Raw genomic sequence first — 22038 nt, 5'->3', positions numbered from 1 at the left:
AAAAAGCTATAGAGCTCTTAATTATAAACTAGCTGAAACTATAGTAAATTAATAACTAATTATATAAGGTATAGCCTTATCTAAAAGATCAGTGCGAGAACTTCACTAAAATAGCTTATTATATCGTTATAAGGCACGATAATACTAAAGAAGACGTCTATTATACTATTTCTGCTGAAATACAGAAGAAATAGAGTAGGGATATATACTATAAAGTTAAAGATATATCTGTTTAATCCTACCTACTATAATAAACTGAGTTATTTAAGAAAGGATAGTAAAAACAAAGCTTCAAACGCACCGGAAAGAAGTATATTAAGCCTACCTAGCCTACTCTATAGTAACTAGTTCAGGCGCCTTAGATATACTTTTATTAGGCCGCCTTACCTATATAACCTCTACCTTCGTATTACTACGTATAGCTATCTTATAGCTCTTACGGATTAAATACCGGTCTATCTAAATACGTGTCTAGCCACGTGCTACATGTAAATTCCTACTAAAATTCAATGGAAAAGTATACCTAGCACGTTAGGATTTAATCCTCTCTACTCTAGCTGACTTCCGATAGAGTTATATATCTTAAGGACTTCCGCGACTAGCTTATAGTGTATAATAACACTAGCTATAGTAATCTAATTATAAAGGTATTTATATATATTCTTAATAAAGATTATACGTTAGATTAGTGCTACTAAGTCATAAGCTTTATCCGTACAGGAATTAAAGGGAGAATTACCTTATAGATTACTAAAAACGTTTCTAATTTTAAGGCCTAAAAGAAGTAAAATACTATTACTAATACAGCTCTTATTCTTTAGAACCTATAGGCTAATCCTCTATTATTCTATAGTAGTAAGATTAATAAAGGTAGAAATAATACAGATCTGTTTAGTAATAAGAGAGACTTTTTTAAGAAGTAAGGAAAGTTAAGTGAGTTATTATATTAGATATTCTAAGAACGTTTCTTTTATTAGTAATTTAATATGATTTCTGATATCTGTAATACTTTATTACTATTTTAAACTTATAATAACTGAACTCCAAAAAATATAATATTATAAGTAAGAAAAGCAACTTCTTATTTTTAAAAGTTATACTCGCGCTACTACTAGATCTCTTAAATATACTACTTTCCACGCTTAATTAAGCTTAACTCCGTGTATCCCTACGTGTTTAAAATATACTCTTACTTTTTAAGTAATATTAGGTCCTGTTCTAATACTTTCCACAGCCTAATTAAGGAAATCTTAATATATAATAAACTTTAGACGCTTGTAATAATAATAGCGACGAATAAAAGACTTAAGAACTGAAAAGCTCTCTTTAATAGGGTTAAAATCAGGAGAATATAGCAGAAGGAACCATAGTAAGACTCTGTAGCGTCTAAAGGCCCCCTAAATCTCCTTGATATTAGAATAATAGATTAAGGTATTATCGAGTATTACTACAGAACAAGGAGCTAGAAAAGCGTTATAAAGAAGTAAAATATTATTAATTAAGAAGCTTTCGAAGATATCGCTAGTGTAGGTTCCTTTAAAAGTCTGGGAGTATATATAGCTATCAACTGTATACGTAGGAAGAATAGAGACTCTAGTTCTACTTATTAACTAACGTTTAACCTTTACTTTTGCGCTAGAGGCCGTATAACTATATTACCTATCTCTAGTTCAATTGTTTAAGCCTAATTTATTAACGCAGATTATCTAGTCTGCTATAAACTCCTCTAGTTAATATTACTATTCTCTTTATAATTTCGTATCTTATTAAGCGGCTGCTACTTTTAGCTTCTTCCTTATTAGCTTGATTCGCTATAGTATATAACAGACCGTTGATATAGAGACTTAAACGTTATATTCCTTAGTAAGGAAGGTCTGAATCTCGTTCAAATAGAGCTATAGTTACTTATTAAGTAAGAGCTTTACTACCTATTTCTCTTTAAAGGTAATAACACGTCGAGGACTACTGGAAAAAGGCTGTAGAGGTATACTAGAAAGCACTCTAGCCTTATAGCGGTATATAGTTACTAGGGAGCAATAGAATCGTTAAGAGAGTTATTATAAGTAAGATAAAGTAAGCTTAATTCTTAGTTCCTTTAACGTATACTCTAGATACACTACTTTAAGTAGTAAAAGCCTCGTAGGTATTATAATATTATAAAAATTTTATTAGTAGATAGCGCTAATATTAAGCTTTAATTTAAGCTACTCACAGTCTTTTTTAAAGGTAGTTTAGTAATTACAGAAGTAGAGGCGTTAAATCGCGTTATACGTGGAGGGGGGGTGGAACGCGATTTTAATAAGGCTCGGCTAAACCCGTGATTTCTAACTAGTTATTGAAACAGCTGTATAGCTGCATAGACTCGCTTGGGCTCGACAGGGTCTGTCGCTACCGCATCAACTCCCCACTCGTTCCTGACCTTGTCAGACCAGATTATTTCGCCTAAGGGCCGATAGCTTACCATAGTGTATCATTTACATAGTTTTGCAGTGCGGTCCATGTGTCGTCTGCGTTGAGTCTGCTAAGGTAACCGGTGACTTAGATTTCGTTTTATACTCGTGGAATGATGTCGGAAGAGTAAAAGGCGATCTTTACTCCTCTCAAAGAGAAAAGAAAGGGCTCCCCCAATACCTACTACAAGCCTCCAATATCTGTCCGAGCATAGGCAAGCCCTTTCTCGGTCGGATTGAAAACAATGCCTGGCACAAAACCGCCGCCTCCGCCGATTTTTACACTTTCCCCTATTCTTGTCAGCTTTTACAAACTTTTAGGATGTTTGTACATCATACAGGTGTACGCAGAAACAGTTGAGCAGATTAAGCTCCCCATGAAAAAGATAGAATGCATGGTGCAAAGGAATGAAGGAAATACTGGTTGAGGACCAACTCAGGTACTTCCCAGCTGGGGAAATCATGACGATTTACATAGTTAAACAAAATATCAAGTGTAACAAATAGAGGGATGAAATATCGGTTGTTCAAGCCGAAACGACTGCCTTGAAGTTTATTCCCCCTGGAATGGCTCATTGCAAGACCGCAAGATCCACATTTATCTTGGCATGCGAATCATGAGATGAACTGGACGACCGGTTAATATGAAACGCCAGGGTATGAAGGATCTTCGCATAGAAATCATTGGCGGAACCACGGAAATGACAGATCGCGAATGCGTCGTGACATGGTCAATCTGGAGAAAAGAACATCCGTTTCTTGGTGAGGCCTGCAACTCTGGGTACTGACTTGCAAGTGGAGAAGAAGTGACTTGAGCGCCAGCAGTCCATTATGCCTAGCACAACAAGATGTTGAAGGCGGTTTTACCAGATCGCGGAAGTGAACTTGGTAGCACATGTGTGATGTGATGAATCTCATCAGAAAGGGGACGATCTTAAAGCCGTCAACAGGAAATCTAAGAGTGAGAGTGATCTCCTGACGATGCTAACCTCTTTGTGAAGCGTCAGGGGACCCTTGGCGGTTAAAAGGGCTGTTCTGACGCGGCTCAAAGGAGAACCACCCGATCTGGATTCATCTAAGTGTCCTGAAAGCTTGCGGTGACGACCTCCTTCGTTTTGGCGTTGGCAGGATCATTAACGCAATGGCACGGCTTTAGCCTACAGAGACGTCCCAGTTACCAAAAATTCGACTTGCGGATATGATAGCGTCGTGCAGCAAAACGACGGAACATATGTACATGGCCACTCATGTAATCTGGGATGACCGCCTTATGGATGCTGAGACCGCACATTTCTTCGAAGTCTGAGCATTTTGAGCACCTGCAAAGGCTGATTTGTACCCGTCTTGGTTTGATGTGTATTGCATGAAGTCATCTTCTAACTTCACAAATTCATGGTGATCAGGTGAGAGATCTGCCTGAACCTCAACGGGCTGCCCATGTTTCGTGACAGGTGTGCTTGGCTCCAAGGCAGTTGGACATGGAGGATGGTTTTATGGCATTGTGCCTGTGGCCTCCATCAGATTTAAATCTACCTCACCCATCCGTAAGCTGCGCTGCCAAAGGAATATTACTGTGAAGACAGAAGTTAGGAAGGTAAGAAAATGACTTATCTGTTATTTAGAGCGAGCATGACCCTGTAGTTCACGCCCCTTGTGTATTTCAGGCTTGCCAGGTCCTAATATCTCGCAACATCATATTACTATTTCACAGACCGGTTGCAGCAGTGATCGTGTCTGAGCCTTTCTTCAACATCTACTGGCAGCACGTAGCCGTAGTGAAGTGGCTCTCCGACCTTTACTTTGGGGTTTACCAGTGTCATCCCTTTGTGCCTATCGTAAACACTTGATCATTTCCAGAGACTGGTGCAAGAGGTCCAAACCAGAATCCGGTAGAACCTATAGTGGCATTGAAGGGGCGGAAATGGTCCCCGACCGGACGCTTGTTTTATACGAGAATACTCGATATACGTCCATTATTTTCTGCTTCCCCTTCGTACCCATTTCTAGCCAACGGGCTCTTGTTAAGCATCAGCATCCATGTCACGAAAGCCACACCTACAGCTTCCATTTCAGTGAAAGAAAGCCTGCCCATCCTATTGTTTTGGGAGGTCTCGATCTCGATCTTTGGATCATTACAGCAAGGTGACCTCAGACGCTGCAAACGTGAAGAATGTCTTCCGCAGTCGCTAGGACTTCAAGTCTTTCATCGAAGCCAATGACATGGCGCTTGGTCAATAAGGTGGTGCAAGAGAATCATGGAGCCGCGCCTCCAGCAAAGCGAACCCTCCATCAGTTTTGGGTCGTCGAAGAACTTTGGCGCCTTCTCGCTTTTGAGACAGTTTTCGTTACGGTGAGTGTTAGCTCACATGCTACGATAAATTGTCTTCAAACCAAAGGCATCGTCTTTCCTATTGGACCCCTCTATAATGACAGCAACCAGTATGGACATTATAGTCATGGCGGATGACATGTTCAAACAGCCATGGTCAAATTTGTAGAATCACAGCGCCGTCCCTTGGATTTGTAGACATTGGACAACCGGATTCACTGCTTATTTCTTTCAGCTGACAGTATACTACCTCATCTGTCTCTTCTTGCCTACGCAAAATCAGATGATCATCAAAAGAGATCTGGGGTTTTGTGTTGGAGCAAGAGAGTGGCAATCCGTTGCATGAGGGATGTGGGCTCCAGCAGAGGAGGAGGAGGAGGAGGAGGAGAAGGAGGAGGAGGAGGAGAAGGAGGAGGAGGAGGAGAAGGAGGAGGAGGAGGAGAAGGAGGAGGAGGAGGAGAGCGGTGATCGATGATTAAGTTACGGTACATGAGAGAGTTATGAACGCGCAAACAGGACGGCTGCCCGCTGCCTAAGGTACTGCCCAGTTGAGGCAGAATTGGCGAATTTTGTGGGGTCATAAGCGACCTAGGTATCCTGGCCTACGAAGTTACGAAGGTTAGGCACCTTAGGTAGTAGGCCCTAGGTACGAGGTACAGTACTGTAGTAAGGTAGTTCTCTCGGTTCTGTCGCGTTCACGTTTGCCTAGCTGGCATGCATTTTCACCAGCATGCATTTTTGTCCAGCTTCTGACTTGCTTGCCGACGAGCTACTGTACAGTATCACCGGCAGGATGGGATGGATGTCTCCGCTCCCCTGCCCTGCCCTATGCCTGCCCTCTGCCTGCCCTGAGGGCCGCCCCTTCGCCTTCGACACAATGGAATGGAGGCCTCATGCAGCACTGCCACTCTGCCTGGTGTGCAGTGTGCAGTGCGCAGTGCGCAGCGTGTGGGGTCGGGTGCAATGTGCAGCGCATACCTAGGGTGCAGCACTACTACGCTCGTTATTCATTTGGAAGGAAGCTGGATAGATAAGGTAAGGTAAGGTAGGTAACGAAGTAAGGTAGGTACTACCTTACCTACCTAGGCTAGGTAAAGGTAACGAAGGAGAGCCCGAGTACTTGGGAGGTACAGTACCTTCGTAAATGGAAGGTAAGTTACCTTAGGCTAGGTACCTACCTACCTTACTTCGTTAAGGTAAAGAGGGGAAGGGGAGGAGTGTCATTGGTCTAGGTAAGTACGTGCAGCAGAGGCTTACACTACCTAAGGTACCTTAGGTAGGTAGGTACCTACCTACAGTACTGTACAGACTTACGAAGTTACAGTGACGGGACGGGACGGGACGGGACGGGACAGGTGACGTCGGCTGGTCGGGTCGTGTAGTCGTGTCGTCGGTGGACCGATTCCATTGCCAGACTGCGCTCGCTACTGTAAGGTTAAGTTACTCGGTGAACCCGTTTTCTCACAGCCAGCTGCGTCTGGCACTGCGACTGCCACTGCTACTGCAAGCCCCAATGCTTCCAGCCGATGCCATGCTTACCTGCCTGTCTGCTTGCCTGCTTGCCCGTGGTTTGGCAGTTTTCGCGTTTGCCTTGTGAGTCAGGCGGGTCAGCATGGTAGGCAGATGGAGAGACCGAGCGGGCGAGCAATTAAGCCAGGCAATATCACAACAGGTACATTCCAAGCCCACTTGCCCCTACTTCCTTCAGGACTACTGCTTTCATTTAAGTCCTTAGTATCTTTTTTATCCTCATACACATTGTTGTTTCCGTTTCTTTCGATCAATACCATCTTAGAATTTTCCTTATCGTTTTGTTCAACTTTTTCCTTCCTCAATCCAGAACCACTGAACCATAACATGAATCAAACTTGCAATAACCAATATCCGCCATTGCTGGGTTCAACCGGGACCGGAGTGCCGACTCCAGTGCATATGAATCCTCAGTTCGCTCTTTTGGATGTCATCATTCCTGGATTCTCTCTTTACACTTCCGCAGCATCAAAGTTCTTGAAAATCGACCTCACACTATACTTTCCCGCCATAATCTTCCTCGGTGCTATAATCTTCTGCTCTCAGTATGTCTCTGCTTGGTGCTGGAGAGTTGCGGATGAAGTAAGACAGATCCATTCCAATCCCTCCAGTATCTTGAAAGATCTTCCGTTATCGTAGCACAAGTTCCTAGACTGATACGTCGAAAAGTATTTCATGTGCACCGCCGATATCAGGATAGACGACGAGATGTACAACTTTGTGATGGCCTGGATTGCGAATCAAAAGTTCGCGAAGAACTCTCGTCGATTTGTCGCCAACACAAACTTAAATAGCAGAATGTGGTTTCTGTGGAGATCGTTCTTCGACGACGAAGACGAAGAAGAGGACGGAGTGGAATTCGATGAAAACTCTACTCCTATTCGGACAGTTGGAAAAGAAAAGAAGAAGAAGATCCAATACACTCCATCGTTTGGAGTGCACCACTTTTTCTATAAAAAGCGACTCTTCATCTTCCGTCGATCAGAGAATGTTAAGAGTGGCCCATGGGGGACCGCCAGCGAGCGAGAGGAGATATCTATCTCGTGCTTTGGAAGGAACCCCGCCACTTTGAAGGATTTGCTCGACGAATGTCGCAAAGAATTTTCGAAGAGCGACGAAAATCGAACCATCATCTACCGCGGTGGCCTTAAGAGTGGAACAGCCGAGCCTGCCTGGACGCGTTGTATTTCTCGAATATCCCGTCCATTTTCAACTGTTGTTCTAGATGAGGATGTCAAGGCTAAGCTGTTGGCGGACATGAGCGAATATCTGCACCCATATACCCGGCGGTGGTAGTGAGTATTTCCTCCCAGCTCAAGATTATTTGTCAAGAACACTGACTATCTTTAAAGCTCAAACCGAGGGATACCATACCGACGAGGTTATCTGCTCTATGGCCCCCCTGGTACAGGGAAGAGTTCTCTGAGCTTCGCCATCGCGGGTTATTTCAAGCTCAAAATCTACATTGTCAGCTTGAACTCCCCGGCCATGAATGAAGAAAACCTGAGTACACTTTTCACCGACCTCCCAAAGCAATGTGTAGTCCTGCTCGAAGACATTGACACTGCTGGCTTGACGCATGCCCGTGCCAGACCGGAGGACTCAGAAGAATCCAAGTCCCTAATCACCACTCTGCCGGGCGCAACTGCTATTATTCCTCCAAATCCAACAATAAACAACAGTGGCGGCCGAATTTCTCTTTCTGCCCTTCTCAATATTCTCGATGGCGTAGCCTCTCAAGAAGGCCGAGTCCTCATCATGACGACTAACCACAAGGACAAACTCGACGAGGCGCTCATCCGCCCTGGCCGAGTGGATATGGCTGTGGAGTTCAAGCTCTCTGATACGCAAATGATATCCACAATATTCCGCTCCATCTTCGCAACCCTCGAAGGCGACGTTCCCGCTTCCGCCTCTCGAAGCAACTTGTCCATCCGATCCCCAACAAGATCGGAATCCAAGCTCACTGCCTCGGCCGTGAAACAACTCGCCGAAGAGAAGGTCACTCAAGCAGCCGCCGCCCTTGCAATCCAAAAAACCGAACAAGCCAGGATAGAGAGACTGGGTGAGGACTTTGCGGCTTTGATCCCAACTATGGAGTTAAGTCCGGCCGAGATACAGGGCTACCTACTCAAGCACAAGCAGGATCCACAAGAAGCGATCACAAGTGCGCCAGCATGGGTCGAGAAGACGAAAGAGGAGAAAAGGAAGAAGGCCACGGACCAGAAGAGGAGAGAGGAGCAGGAGAAGGCTGAAGCCGAAAGGAAGGATTGGTGGGTGAACATGTGGGGTTGAAATTTGGGCGCATAAGATGGATTTACCACCAGGCGACGTTGCAATACACACGTTTTGGGCTATTAAGGGATTTGGGGAGAGTGGGAGGGGGGGAGAGATATACTCACCGCCGAAGTCGATTGATGGTTGCAGGTTCTCACTTGGTTTTGTGTCAGGAGAGACATGGTGTCATACATGGACCACCTTGGAAATTTGCGCAATAGAGAAAGAGCTCTTACACTTGTGGGATAGATAAAGTAACAATACACGATCTTTAATATGTCTCGATGTAGCTCCAAGTGAGCTGTTATTTGAAAAGAATCAATTGATTATAATTTTACAGCCACGGGACTGCGTAGGCCTAATCCATTTCATCACGAGCCAGGAGCAATGGAATGAAATGGAAGTCTTGAGCCATGTTGTGAGAAGATGCGCTCATAGCTAAACACGTGCTTCTATTCAAATCAAGCGAGCAGGCAAGTAGCTGCTCCTATATCCAGCTCCTTATTGTTTGATGTCCGTATCTTTGAGAAGGATGCGGAGCTTCTAAGTAGGGCAGAATATGTGATCCTTGTCAGGAAACGTTGATATCTTACCTCTTTTGGTTAAGTTAGGTCCATGCTAGCCGAGCACACTACTGTACAGTGATCGTCTGTAAATAATGTCCCACGCAAGTCGCAGGCGATCTTAAAAGAGTGATGTTGGATTTGCCATGTAGATTTACACCAAAGACCCCGTTTTGATGCCCCTGGCTTCTTGGCTCCCTGGCTCCCATGCATTTCACCCCAGGATTGGATCTTGTGGTCAGCAACCGGGCCACGACAAAGGACGCAGCTGCTGGGACCTGAAATCCCATTATGCATGGGTCATAGTGGACGGATGGCTTACATTTCAGATCCGAACAGCAGATCTTTGGTCCAAGACTATTAGAAATATGGGGATTGTAAGTATAGACTTAGTACTATAGGCTGTACTACTAAGTACGCTACCCCTTTATATAGGAGATTCTCTCTCTCTATAGTAGCTCCTTATATAACTATAATTCTAATATAATAGTAATTTAAATCGATTATAAAAGACCTTAAAACTTTATTTTTATTAAGATCTTTACTTTATTAACTCTTAATATATCTACTATTACACTATAATATTATCCTAATTAAAAGTATTAATTCCTATTATTACTAGAGTCTTAAAAAGTAAAACTCTACTAGAGTTTAATAACTTCTTTAAATAAAAGCTTAAGACTAAATAAAAGCTAGCTAAAGCTAGAGTTCTTTATTATATTCTTATTATAGTTAATATACTAAATAGTATTAATTAGTAGAATACTTATATTAAGGAAAAGAAAGAAGCTTTTAAAATAGTTATTAACTTAATCTCTAAGCTTCTCTTTCTTAAGTATAGAGATATTATTAAATTAAATAATACTAAGCCTCTCTAAAAAGCTATTTATACTAATAAAAGTAAAGTAGTTTAAAGGAGTCTTACTTTTACTAATATAAGAGACGATTTCTTTAAGATAAAGTTTATTCTAAAGGAGGAAATACTTTAAAACTATATTATAAGGCTCTTACTCTTTAAAGTAAAGCTTAGTAGCAATAGTAAACCTCTTACTAATAAAGATATATATCTTAAGTTATTATAGTTATTATTAATATCTAAAGCTTAGATTACTATAGCACTTACTTTAAAATTATAAGACTTAGATCTCGGAGATATTATATAAAAGCTTAATAAATATTAAATTTAATAGAGGAAATAGCTTTAACTTATAGCTATTAGTAATACTATAAACTACACGAATAGAGGCTATAATAAAAGGAGAGGTAGTAAAGATAGTAAAACCCGGAAGAATAGAGGCTACTTATATAAGAAAGGTAATATATATAAGAATAAGAGAGGATAAAAAAGACGGAATAATAATAGTAAAAGTAATAGCTAATAAAGATATAGAGAGCGCGTAGAAAAGAAAGGAAATCGCTTTAAATTAAGCTGAAATTAGTATACCTAGTATAAAGGCTATAGTTACTAATATATAGACTATATAAAAGCTAAGAATACTTATATAAGAGATAGTACTAATAAAGTAAAGGAAATTAAAGATAATAATACTTATCTTATATTTCTTTTAGAAGAGAGTTACTATATTAAAGATATAAAATATACTTTATTAATAATCTCTATTATAGAATCTATCTAAAAAATTGACTCTAGTACTACTCGCTACTTTAGTAAGGTTTTAGTTAAGTTTAAGTAACTTAAGTGCTAATATAATACTAAATATATTAAAATAGTAACTAATTCATATTTAATAGCTCAAGGTTATAAAGATATTACTATTAATAAGTTAACTCTTAAAGATATATAATATATACCTAACTTTAGAGCTATAAAGCTAGTATTAATATATTAACTCTTAGATAAAGGAATTAATACGAAACTAACTAAGATATTAGTAAATAGATACTAAAATAGTAAACTAGCTTTTATAAGTATAAGAAATAAAAGTTTATATATTCTAGATATAAATCCTTAATATTAAATTATATATAATATAATTCTGTTAGACTTAAAGCTACTAAAAAAACGAATAGAGAGTTAGCTTAGTATAGAGGAAATAAAAGTAGATCTACTTTATAAGTGTTTAGGCTATATAAATTATACCTATTTAAAGAAACTAGTTACTTATAGTAGTTACGAAATAAGACTGATTTCTATTCTAAAGCTAAAGAGAGAGAGGTGTTATAAGGCTTACCTTATAAGTCGTGTAAAAGAGTACTTTAATAAGAAGTCAGATAGTAAAACTAATATACTTATTTATTAACTATATACTAATATCTCTAGTATCTTACTACGCTTAATTTATAGTTATAAATACTTCCTTTTAGTAATAGATAATACTATAAAAATATATTAAGTAGATCTCTTAGTTAATAAGTCTATATTAACTATTTAACTAGTTATTTAGAAATTAAAGCTATAGCTTAAAACTTAAGGGTAAAGTAAATACCGTATAATTATCTACTAAAGGACTAATAATAGTAAGGGAGAGTTCAGTCCTAAGTTTATTAACTAATTATAAGAGAGTGGAATCGTTTCTAAACCCTCCTCTTTATATAAATACTCTTTAAATAAAGTTATAAAGCGATAGATATATAAACTAGCTAAGATTATACGCTTAATCCTCTATAATATAAAAATACCTAAGAATATATAGTACTACGCTATTAAGTAAGTAGCTAAGCTAAAGAATAGACGCCTAACTACTGCTTTATTATATAAAATAGTCACTAGACTTACTCTAATTAAAGTATATAAAAGATAGCCTATAGACCTCTTAAAAATAAGAGTATTTAGCTTTATAGCGTACCCTTTATATCTACTGAAGTTATATTAAGGTAAAATAAAGTAAAAGATAATTCTAAGGTATTTCGTATTAGTAAATATAGCTAATACCTTAACTTATAAGCTCCTAAATATAGAGACTTTTAAGGAACTAGAAATAGCTAACTATAGCTTTAATAAGTATATAATATACTTTATATATACTAGTAGTAAGTAAATTATACTAAAAGATAATAATAAAGTAGTAAAAAGACCTCTGCTACTAGCTACTAGTCTAGTACTTATTAAGAGGCTAGCTAAAAGTACTAAAAGCTTAGAAAAACCTCTAGGAATAAAGCTAGCTATAAAAGCTAAAAGACCTCTAAGAGAGAGGCTAGCTATAGAAGCTAAAAATCCTTTAAGGGGAAAGTTAGCTATAGAAAATATAGTAAAAGATACTAAGGGAGCGTCTAATTAATATCTTCCTAAATAAACTTAACTAGCGAATATATCTAATAATATTCTACTATTAAGATATAATAAGAAATAGCGTAGAAAATAATACTTCAAGTAAGCTACTTAAGTAATAGCTATAAAGCTATACTCTTAGTAAATCCTTAATAAGGCATTAACTTATTAAATAACGCTAATTACACTTAAAGAAGAACCTATATTACCTCTTAAGGTTATAACTATTATAAAGGCTCTAAGAGAGAATCTAGTAGAATAAAAAGTCGCTATTCTTAAGGAATTACAAGCTATATAAAGCGCTAGAACCTATAGAGTATACTTTAGTAAGCCTCCTTCTAGCTTAAAACTAATATCTTTAAGACTAGTTCTATGTAATAAAATTAACTCTAATAGCTCTATAGTATAGCGAAAAGCTAAGCTTATAGTAAGAGGCTTTAAGTAAAAATATAACCTTAACTATTTCGATACCTTTATAAGCGTTATATACTATTCTACTTTATAAGTATTACTTGCTATTATAGCTAAAAGAGACCTAGAGATTAAGTATATTAATATTAATATTACCTTTCTAAATATATACTTAAAAGAAGATATATATATAATAATTCCGAATAATAAGATATCGGAGATATAGAATAAGCTTTACCTAGAGCTAAATAAAAGGAAAGATATATATCTAAAGCTCCTACGCTCTCTTTATAGCTTAAAATAAGTACCTAAGGAATAGTAGCTCCTTATTAAAGATAAGATAAAAAAGCTAAGTCTAGAAGTATTAAAGACTAATCTTAATTTCTTTATCTTTAAGAATAAAGCGTATATATTAGTCTTCGTTGATAATATATTAATTATAAATAACTTTACTAACTATAAATATCTTAAGAAATAGCTTTTAAAAACTTAGAAAAGTAAAGACCTTAAAGCTATTAATACGTTTATAAGCTTATAAGTTAAGAGAGATAAAAAGAATAAGACTCTATAGATTTATTAAATAGCTTATACTTAAAAGCTACTAGAAGAGTTTAGAATAGCTATAGCTAAAGGTAATACCTTACTTATAGCTACTAAAATAGTATTAAAGGAGTTAGCTAAAGATAAAAGTATTATACTAGCCTCCCCTAAAGAGATCTTACTATTTTAGTAGATTATCAGCTCTCTAATATACCTCTTGAACTTTATATAACCTAATATTACTTATATAATAAGCTAGCTAGTATAATATATATTAAATCCCCTTAAATCTTACTTCTAAGATACGAAACCTCTCTTCTAATATTTATAACGTATAGAAAGTAATAGAATAACGTTTAGAATAAGAATAAAATACAGAAGGAAGCTAGATAATAATATATTTGATATTTAGACTAACACTACGTAAGAGATAGAATATAATAGGAAATCGTTCTAAGGATAAATAGTAAGGTTCTATAAGAGTCTAATCTCTTAAGCTACTAATAAGTAAAAGTCTATAGCTCTCTTTAGCTTAGATTCTAAGATAATAGCTACTATTAATAGCTTTAAAGAAATAGCTTAGTTACTTAAGCTATAAAAAGACCTTAATATAAAGCTATCCTGAATTCCTATACTATATCTTAATAATACTAAAGCTAAATCTCTCTTAAAAAAATAGAAATTCTATCTAAAAGTAAAGTATATTAATATCTACTAGTTCTATATTCGAGATAATATAGTTTTATATAATAAGTTAATAGTAAAATACGTTCTAAGTAATAATAATATAGTAAATACTTTTATAAAAGCTTTACCTTTAGAATTATTTAAATAATATAAGATATATATAAGGTTACTTAGTAATAACTGATTCTCTAATAATAACTCTAAGATTAATAATAATTAGCTAATTAATAGTAGACTTATATAAATTAAGGCTATTTCTAGTAGTAGAACTTATAAAAATAAAATATTCTTTATAGAAAATCAGTCCTTTAATAAATACTTTCTTTAATAATAATATATAACTATAAATTAAGTAAAGTAATAATATATAACTACTATACTTAATAGTTAAGATAAATCTTATTCTATAGTTAAAAGAAAAAAGAAAGGAAATAAAACTAAAAGAGAATAACTTTTATATAATTTAAAAGCTAAAGAGAAAGCTAGTAAGAAATAAATCTTAGTAGCTATAAAAGGAAAGTACGAGGTAGCTATAAATAAGGATAAATAAGAGTAGTAAAAGTAAGAGATTATTAATAAGAGAGTAATTTAGGTATACTCTTATACTATTTTATATATCTTAATACTATAAAGTTACTAAACTTCTAAGAAAATAAGAGATATAAGTACTATATATACGCTAGTATATTATAAGAGTTAATAAGGTATAATCGAGGCTCCTTATATAATATAAGTTATTAGTAATACTTTAGTAATACTTTAGCGTCACTTTAGGAATATTTAGTGTTATACTACTTTAAAAGGCTCTATTTACTATAGATATAGAGAATAAGAGAGCTATTAGAAATATAAGGATTATAGGCGTAGACTCAGTACTATAAGCCGTACTACTAAGTACGCTACCCCTTTATATAAGAGATTCTCTCTCTCTGTAGTAGCTCCTTATGCAACTGCAATTCTGACAGAGGGCGAGGGCGACTGGTCTGGACCACCAGGACCTCGAAAAGACCGGTCACGGGGCTGTGATCTAGACCTCCTGGTAAGGTACCTACCTACCTAGGTACCTTAGGTAAGGTATTTATTTGTATTTATTCACCACTCACACATTGTGATCACTTCCTGAAACCTACAAGAGCTCATCTTCCCCAGAGCCGACATGGATTTGCTCGAGCTTGTCGAGCAGAAGCAGTCCTGTCCTATGCGACTATCATCTTACCTGCCTGTAGGCTCCTTGCTTGGGAAGGAAACACACTGACTCTTCGCCAGACGCATCTCAATCCCAATACATACATTGCCCGCGGGCTTTTTATCGACGAGCGAAGATTGCCCCATGGAACACAAGTTCTCTGGAGAAGATGCGTGGAAAACACGTTTCTCTGTCTCTCGCCGGCGGTGGCTTCCATAGGGCCCTACCATCTCTGTTACCTTGACAGGCCCTCCATCGCACCCAAGTCCATTGAGTTCGACGCGATGATTGTCCCTGGCATTCTTCGACCACATCCTGTTTGACACTTAGCCGCTGGTATTTAGTATGTTTTCCACGACTGTGCACATCCCCTCTCCTTGTTGAGATACTCGGACCGTCGTGTTTCCTAACCTTCCGGAGACAAAAGCACCGATCCCGACATCCCCAAACGCTCATCAGATTCATAGGATAGAGCAAGGTCTATGTCGTACTTTAAGACCTGGTATTGCGGCTTAGGAACTGCAAGTCTCCGGGAATGTTGGTCCAGGGTGTTGCTCTCTTCGGCAAGAATCATGTCGCGCGAATCGTAAAGGGTCACAAGCACTGACAAATTCCGAGCAGTATTGTCAAACTGTCTCATCGTTGCCCAAAGTTGGTATTCGGCTTTCCCATCCGTCAGATGGATAATTCCCGTCGACAAGACTGCGATTAAATAAACGACTCTGGTCCCGAAGTTTCCTCCACACCATTGTCATGCTTGGAAATGGTTCCTAACAGTATGCTTGTACCTTGGTATCACGTTCGGCTTTTCCGTCACATACGAAGCAAACTGCAGATAATATGTCTATTCTAGATCAGCACCTGTCCATTACGGTCGCAGTCATGACATAGGAAAATATTGACAAAGATGACTGTATCAACATCAAAACAAGCGACAAAGAGTCCATTCAATCAGTTCTTCCTAAGAACTCGTGGTATTCTACTATCGTTTGAGCTGTGAACGTGTCAAAGAAATAAGGTCAGGCGATAGATCAAGATACGTTCTTACCACAACCCGAAATAAACAGTGGCGAGGGTGGAGGGAGAAGAAAGATGCCACCAATGCTGAGTGGGACTGTCGCAGTTAACAACTCTACACCTAGCAGACTCAAGAAGCCGGCACTTTTCCATTATCGTGTCAAGCGTTGGGCCATGGCGACAAAGCTGGCCATGCTCGACTTGAGGACTTGGCCATCGCACGATCTAACACGTCTTGCAGTCCTGACCAAGGTAGTCAGTCGGCTTTGGTTCCTCATAACTACTGTAATGGCATCTTCCATCCCTAACCAGGTCTCAAAGCTCCGGAGCACACCCACGGAGCGCTTTCAGATCTCGTGTTAAGACCCGCCAACCGGTCATCCGGGACAGCCTCCAGGGATACGGACAGCAACGACTATCAACCACTAGGACCATGCATATTTATCGTTCGAAATCAGGCATCTCCTCGGAGGTCCTCAAGGGTGAGCTACTACCCTGGAGCTCTAGGTCCGTAATGTATGGGGCATGGGGGTTCGAGATCACGAGAAAAAGCAACCACCTACCGTCACCACATTGGTTTTACTTGAGCGCCACATGAAGCAAACCAAACTGTCGGGGTTTGAATTCCAAATACACTCACCCTCGGCATTTGACCATCAAGTCCCTTGACCTGGCACAATCCTTGGGATTTGACATGATGGCTAAAGCCGCATCTAGGCCGAGATATGGGAACGGGTCCCGACATGTCACATCGTCCGATCCGATCGACAAACTCCCGGGGACTGTGTCAAGCATCGCGACTTCAATGGCCTCGCCCTTCTGACTCTTCTCGAAGTCGCGTTTCTCTTCGCTTATTCTACCGCCCGTCGAGGACGTCAGCGGCTTTCTCTCTTGTAACGGCTGGTTCTAGATCGTGCTCCAAAGGGTGTTTTGTGCGACTCGAATCATCATCCTTCGCATGCCTTGTGTTACGCCATCAAACACACACTTTCCGGTAGCGAAGTCCCCAAAATGCCTTGAAAAGCCCTGCGTCTCTTAGTGTACCTGATCGTGAAGCGGAAGACCCTGAAAGGCACGAAACTCGTTCTAGATCCAGCAAAAATGCAGCTTCGGCATGGTATTGACTGGTGTGGATGAGATAGCGACGTCACCATGCGCCTCTGCAACGGCTGCCAATCTGGTCACCGCATTTTTGACATTGCCGAAGAAGCTTACTGGGAAGCGTACAGCATCTTGATGCCAGAAAGACCAATCTAGGCCCCTCTTTGTAACTTCAAGGAGAGTATCGACTGTTCGAGGCCACCTCCAGGGAAGACAAAAAAGCATGCGGTGGCGAGAGAAGACCTGTACGACGTGAGATCGGATCTTGCAACAACACCACGGTGAGATAATGGAAACACAACAGACGAACCCTGGGAATTGTCCAAAATTGCGAAGCCTGCGAACCTTGAATGCAGAGGTGCGATATGCTTGTGGGGTCAAGTCTGGCCCGAACACATGTTTCTGCTTTTTGCTTTTGAATGCTAAGCTGTTGAACATCGCAAAGGGCTAGAAGCGCCGAAGCAACAGCCATGGCTTTGAACACCTCTGTTCGATCAGCCTCCTCTGTGAGGATGTATCCTGCGGGTGGGAAACGAAGTTTCGATCAATAATTCGACATGGCATCAATTTCACATAAGCCAGTTGGCGGTGAGAATGCAAAGTGCAAAGTTTCTACTGCTGCAGTGGCATTTGGGGCTGCTAGTCATCCTATCTTGGCAGGGACTCTTTTCAGCCCTTCAAAAATGACAAGCTCGCGGTATGATCAGAAATGGTCATTTCTCCTCCAACATGATCTAGACTTGCGTCCAGAAACTTCAACTTTGATTCTGATTGTTCATCAGTTTCCTTGCCATAGAATACTTCTTCATATGTTCTCAGATAGCCTGGAGCTGTTTCATTCATCAAGTTTCGCGAATTATCGAGGAATTGCCCGTAAACTTTAGATTCGGGAAGAGATGTGCCGGTCGTGTCATCCAGCGATGAACAGCAGAACTTGCTGGCATGGAATTAGCTGTGATCAGCAGTCCAAATTTTCATTGATGAGGCGGAAAGATCTCTTTCCGCTCCTAGAGCTGCTTCTTGCCACTAGCTAGCCTCAGCAAATACTCCATTGGAATACATAGATGCTCTTTTGTGCTAAAAAGCAATTTGGTAATAAGTGATAACACATGTATTTCTGAGATCGGAAGTATCTCTCAACAGAATCTGATCTCAACACATCCGGCTCTCATTCAACTTCAGATTTCGGCTTTGTTTGGTTCTACAGAGTAGTAGAAACTACGAGGAGTCACGAAGCGACCACTGGTGTGGAGCCCCCACCAAATTCCGTTGTTCTCGGAAATCTCATAAAAATAAGGAAATGCAGGAACTTCTCTGCATGTCATGGTTCAAGAGTTAAAATATTGTTTTGGGAAGATTTTGATTCAGTAATCTTTGGTATCAATATAGTCAGTCTTACTTAAAGGCAGAGAGACGTGACTTCCGCTGAGCAATACACAGGCAGCTCCAAATACGCTCTCGCGTCGGATGTGAAAGATTCCTTTCCTCGCTCTCTGGAGCGTCCATGATGAAGCCACTGCATGCGGCTCTCCTTTCGCCATCATTCTTGAAAAATTCGATCGGCGACCAGCCTGTCATTCCCAAGTCCGTGGAAATCAGGTTTGGAATGCAGCAGGGAAGCAATATCAGCTCTAAAGTGAACCAAAGAAAACACTACGATACAACATATTATCACTAATCAAACTTCTGCAAGTGATTGATTGCCAGAAGTGACTCACGTATCAACCCTCGAGTTGATCACTGTAACACTGATTCCCGCTACTGGTATCTGCCGTACCTTGAGCAGCCCCTATGCTATTTGTACTGTCTCGAGCAATGATCTGCGCCGAAATGAGACAATATTATCTTTGCCAAAGCTCAGTGGATGATGGCAGAGTTGCACTTTGGTATTTCTATTTAATCGGCGTCGCCAGGAACGTCGCCACCGACTCTCGCACTCATCTGAAAAGCACCCCACGGGATCTAGTAGGACGAGCAAGAGTACTGAGTGCGGCCGGGATCGGTCACATCCAGGAGCCATCAACGATCTTCCACCTAGAGCCAGCGATCTTTGAAAATTAAACAAACGGGTACAAATTTCAGACCTCATGCAAGAATCGCAACATTCTCTGCTTTTATTGTTTCTGTAACAGGTGATGATACAAGTCAGTGGAATCACCCCTAATTCTTCCATGAGCCCAGTACTCGGCCTTGTGGCCTCTCACGTATGAAGTGATATTGACTGCCGCGGCAGTAACGTTTTTAGCGAACAGACGAGCCTGTAGATTACACCACTGCCAATTTCCATCTGCTGCTGATTCATAACCGGGTTTTCTCAGGATCAGCGTTGCCCAATCTGTTCAAGATCGTGTCCCAATGCATACGCAATTTATCAGCTCCGCATGTCCGTCTACAGTGACGAATTCAAACTTTGATCTAATGCTGTTCTATCACAAAAAGTCCACTCTGTCCTAAGCACTGACTAGGGCAACGGCTGTTGGATTGGAGGTCTGATCCGACAACTGAACGGGAAGCTTTCGTTGACGACAACAGAAAACTAGTATACCTTCCTCAACACCGGTGTAGGGGACTTAGTCCATTCCTGTCTCATCAAGTTTTCAGATCCGAGTCCGCCATGCATAAGGGTGAGATTCTTGTATTGCTTCGACGGGAAATTTTGAAGCTCGATGTCTTCGGATGTAGAGAAAAGCCATGTAAGCAAGGATGACCAGGAGGCAGAGACCCATTGTTGAGAAAAGTATGATGAAGAGCAGCGGCTGCATGATAGCTGGAGCCATGGATCGTCCTTGCTACGAAGAGAGATTTTCTCTGGAAGACCTGACCTCTATTCGTCAGGGAGTTTCAGTCTCATTCTCCAATACGAAGTGCATACCTGTGAGGCGCAACCCGTGTGATGGCCGCAACCTGCAGTGCCTACACAGAACGTCGTGCCACAGACTGTACGCGCATCCGATAAGCCACGCTGGAATGCCTTGGGGTGAACAGAGTTGATGTCGAGGTTGTTTGCTAGTCTCTGTGTAACAAGAGTACCAGAAATGTTCAGGAGCGGCATGAACGAGTTTAAGAGGAATCGGGATAACCCTAGATGTTGAATCAAGGAAATATGGTTTATCGCATTCTAGAAATGCAGAAGATTTGCGATTTCAGTTTCCGAGAGCAGGAAATATCCTTCGGCCATCCATTCATCTGTGGACGAAGCAGGCAGGTGCGAACGACTTGCAGCTGAAACAAATTATCTCACACTCACATGCAGCATCGCAGTGGCATATTGGGATTTTTGAAGAGTCCCGTACAATTTGAATTTTCGAGATCTTTTTGTTGACATATGGCTTGTTGTAGTAATATTGTCGCTTGTAGACAGGGACTGGGCACGTGACGTCACAGTGAGCGTTGTGAATGAGCCAGGCAAAATGTACCTTAGTCTGCCAAAGGTCTTCTTGGCAATGACGGCCACAGAGAGAGGAGGAGAGTATTGTGTAGCCGCATTGTATATGCTTTTTACAATACTTCCTTGTTTCGAGTTCTTAGTTGGAGCATGTCCTACTCTCGCAAAGCGACCTTAATTTAGTGAGCCTCTCCGTTGCTGTGAACCGCCGGCTAACCCACAGATTCCTGCATACCTAGCTTTAAACGGAGATGTCTCATGCCTCCTGATCTACTACGCGCGTAGGATGGCAAGTGGCGCAGTTGTCTCTCGTCGAGTGTACAGTTGCTATGAGATTTGTCAGTGAAGAATAAATTGGAAGCCTTGTGCAGTACGCCCTCAAGAAGGAACTGCGCTAGCCCTCTTCAGGCAGCTTTCTCAACCCGCACTATATCTTACTTGTTCGGCCAGGACACAGGAAATGGCGCTTCGCCCAAAGATCTCTCGGATACTTTGAGACCGGAGTGAAGGTTAAATCGGCAGGGGTGAAATGTTTTGCATTGTCTCCTAGCCTCCAACACTTGGCAATCCTGGGCGGCGAAAATGACCGCAAACACTGCTCCACCCCCATATCTTGCCCAATTGAAGCAGCCGGGGTTTTGGGGACTTTTGACAGGACGTGCCCTGACGTCTCACCCGCCGAGACCGAGAGACTGGGTTCCTTGTTGACGGATCTGTGGACTGGAATCGTACCATACTCCATACATCCATACCCGAAGCCAGGGCAAGTCGAAGGCTACGACTCAAAGTCTACGAGCCACGCGAGTATTGCACGTACTATCTTCGCAAGCAGCGCTCAAAGTCTGCTTTGGACCATTTGAAGTAAATTTGTATGGAAACGAAGGCTAGTCTTTCAAGAGGAACAGTCTCATTCTCAAGTGCCGTTCCTTGAGTGGGGGCTCCCTTGCAGCCTGTCGTACCAAAGGCGCTACTCTGCATCATTCAGCTGTCATCAGCTAGGTCATTGAAGCTACTGATAGCCCCACGCATCATTGTACAGGAGGCTCCGAAGCCCAGTGCCATATGTTGAGGGGAGCAATAATTCTTCTCAATTGTCATGGACCATCGCAACAGGGATGAGATGTATTCCGCTCCCCTCACGGCTGATACCCTGGAATCTGCTACTTTTTTTCCCCCGGGACTTGTCTGTTCACCAGTCGGATGTCTTTCCTACCTATGACAAACAAGATAATTGCCAAAGAAAAGGAAGTATATGTGCTGCTGAGAGCTCTGCAGCCAGAGAGCTTGATCGACACTGACATTTCTTGGTGAGGCTCAAAATGCACCAGAACTC

General features: G+C 40.5%; 3 protein-coding genes across 4 annotated transcripts; 2 read left to right on the top strand and 1 right to left on the bottom strand.

Annotated features, from left to right (window-relative positions):
* Positions 1-2332: 2332 nt before the first annotated feature.
* CEL74A (Xyloglucanase) lies at positions 2333-2847 on the bottom strand (the record flags this gene model as incomplete). Its single annotated transcript, XM_058503847.1, has 4 exons — positions 2333-2414; positions 2462-2521; positions 2636-2741; positions 2790-2847. 4 exons carry the CDS (start codon positions 2845-2847, stop codon positions 2333-2335), a joined length of 306 nt encoding a protein of 101 aa, XP_058360560.1.
* Positions 2848-6126: 3279 nt separating this feature from the next.
* ONS95_010263 (uncharacterized protein) lies at positions 6127-8868 on the top strand. 2 transcript variants are annotated; one of them, XM_058503845.1, is made up of 3 exons: positions 6127-6891; positions 6979-7604; positions 7662-8868. In XM_058503845.1, the coding sequence occupies exons 1-3, from the start codon at positions 6403-6405 to the stop codon at positions 8602-8604; spliced, it is 2058 nt and encodes a 685-aa protein (XP_058360558.1). In that variant the 5' UTR covers positions 6127-6402; the 3' UTR covers positions 8605-8868. The 2 variants fall into 2 exon arrangements, with proteins under 2 accessions (XP_058360558.1, XP_058360559.1); XM_058503846.1 differs by having other exon boundaries at positions 6127-7604.
* A 9009-nt stretch (positions 8869-17877) lies between these two features.
* ONS95_010262 (uncharacterized protein) lies at positions 17878-18204 on the top strand (the record flags this gene model as incomplete). Its single annotated transcript, XM_058503844.1, has 1 exon — positions 17878-18204. The coding sequence occupies one exon, from the start codon at positions 17878-17880 to the stop codon at positions 18202-18204; it is 327 nt and encodes a 108-aa protein (XP_058360557.1).
* Between the last annotated feature and the right edge of the window lie 3834 nt (positions 18205-22038).

The sequence above is a fragment of the Cadophora gregata genome (assembly GCF_030347475.1).
Source record: "Cadophora gregata isolate MNR1 chromosome Unknown scaffold_4, whole genome shotgun sequence".
Lineage (NCBI taxonomy): Eukaryota > Fungi > Ascomycota > Leotiomycetes > Helotiales > Ploettnerulaceae > Cadophora > Cadophora gregata.
Note: the sequence above shows the minus strand (reverse complement) of the source record. Positions and strands in the feature narration are given on the sequence as shown.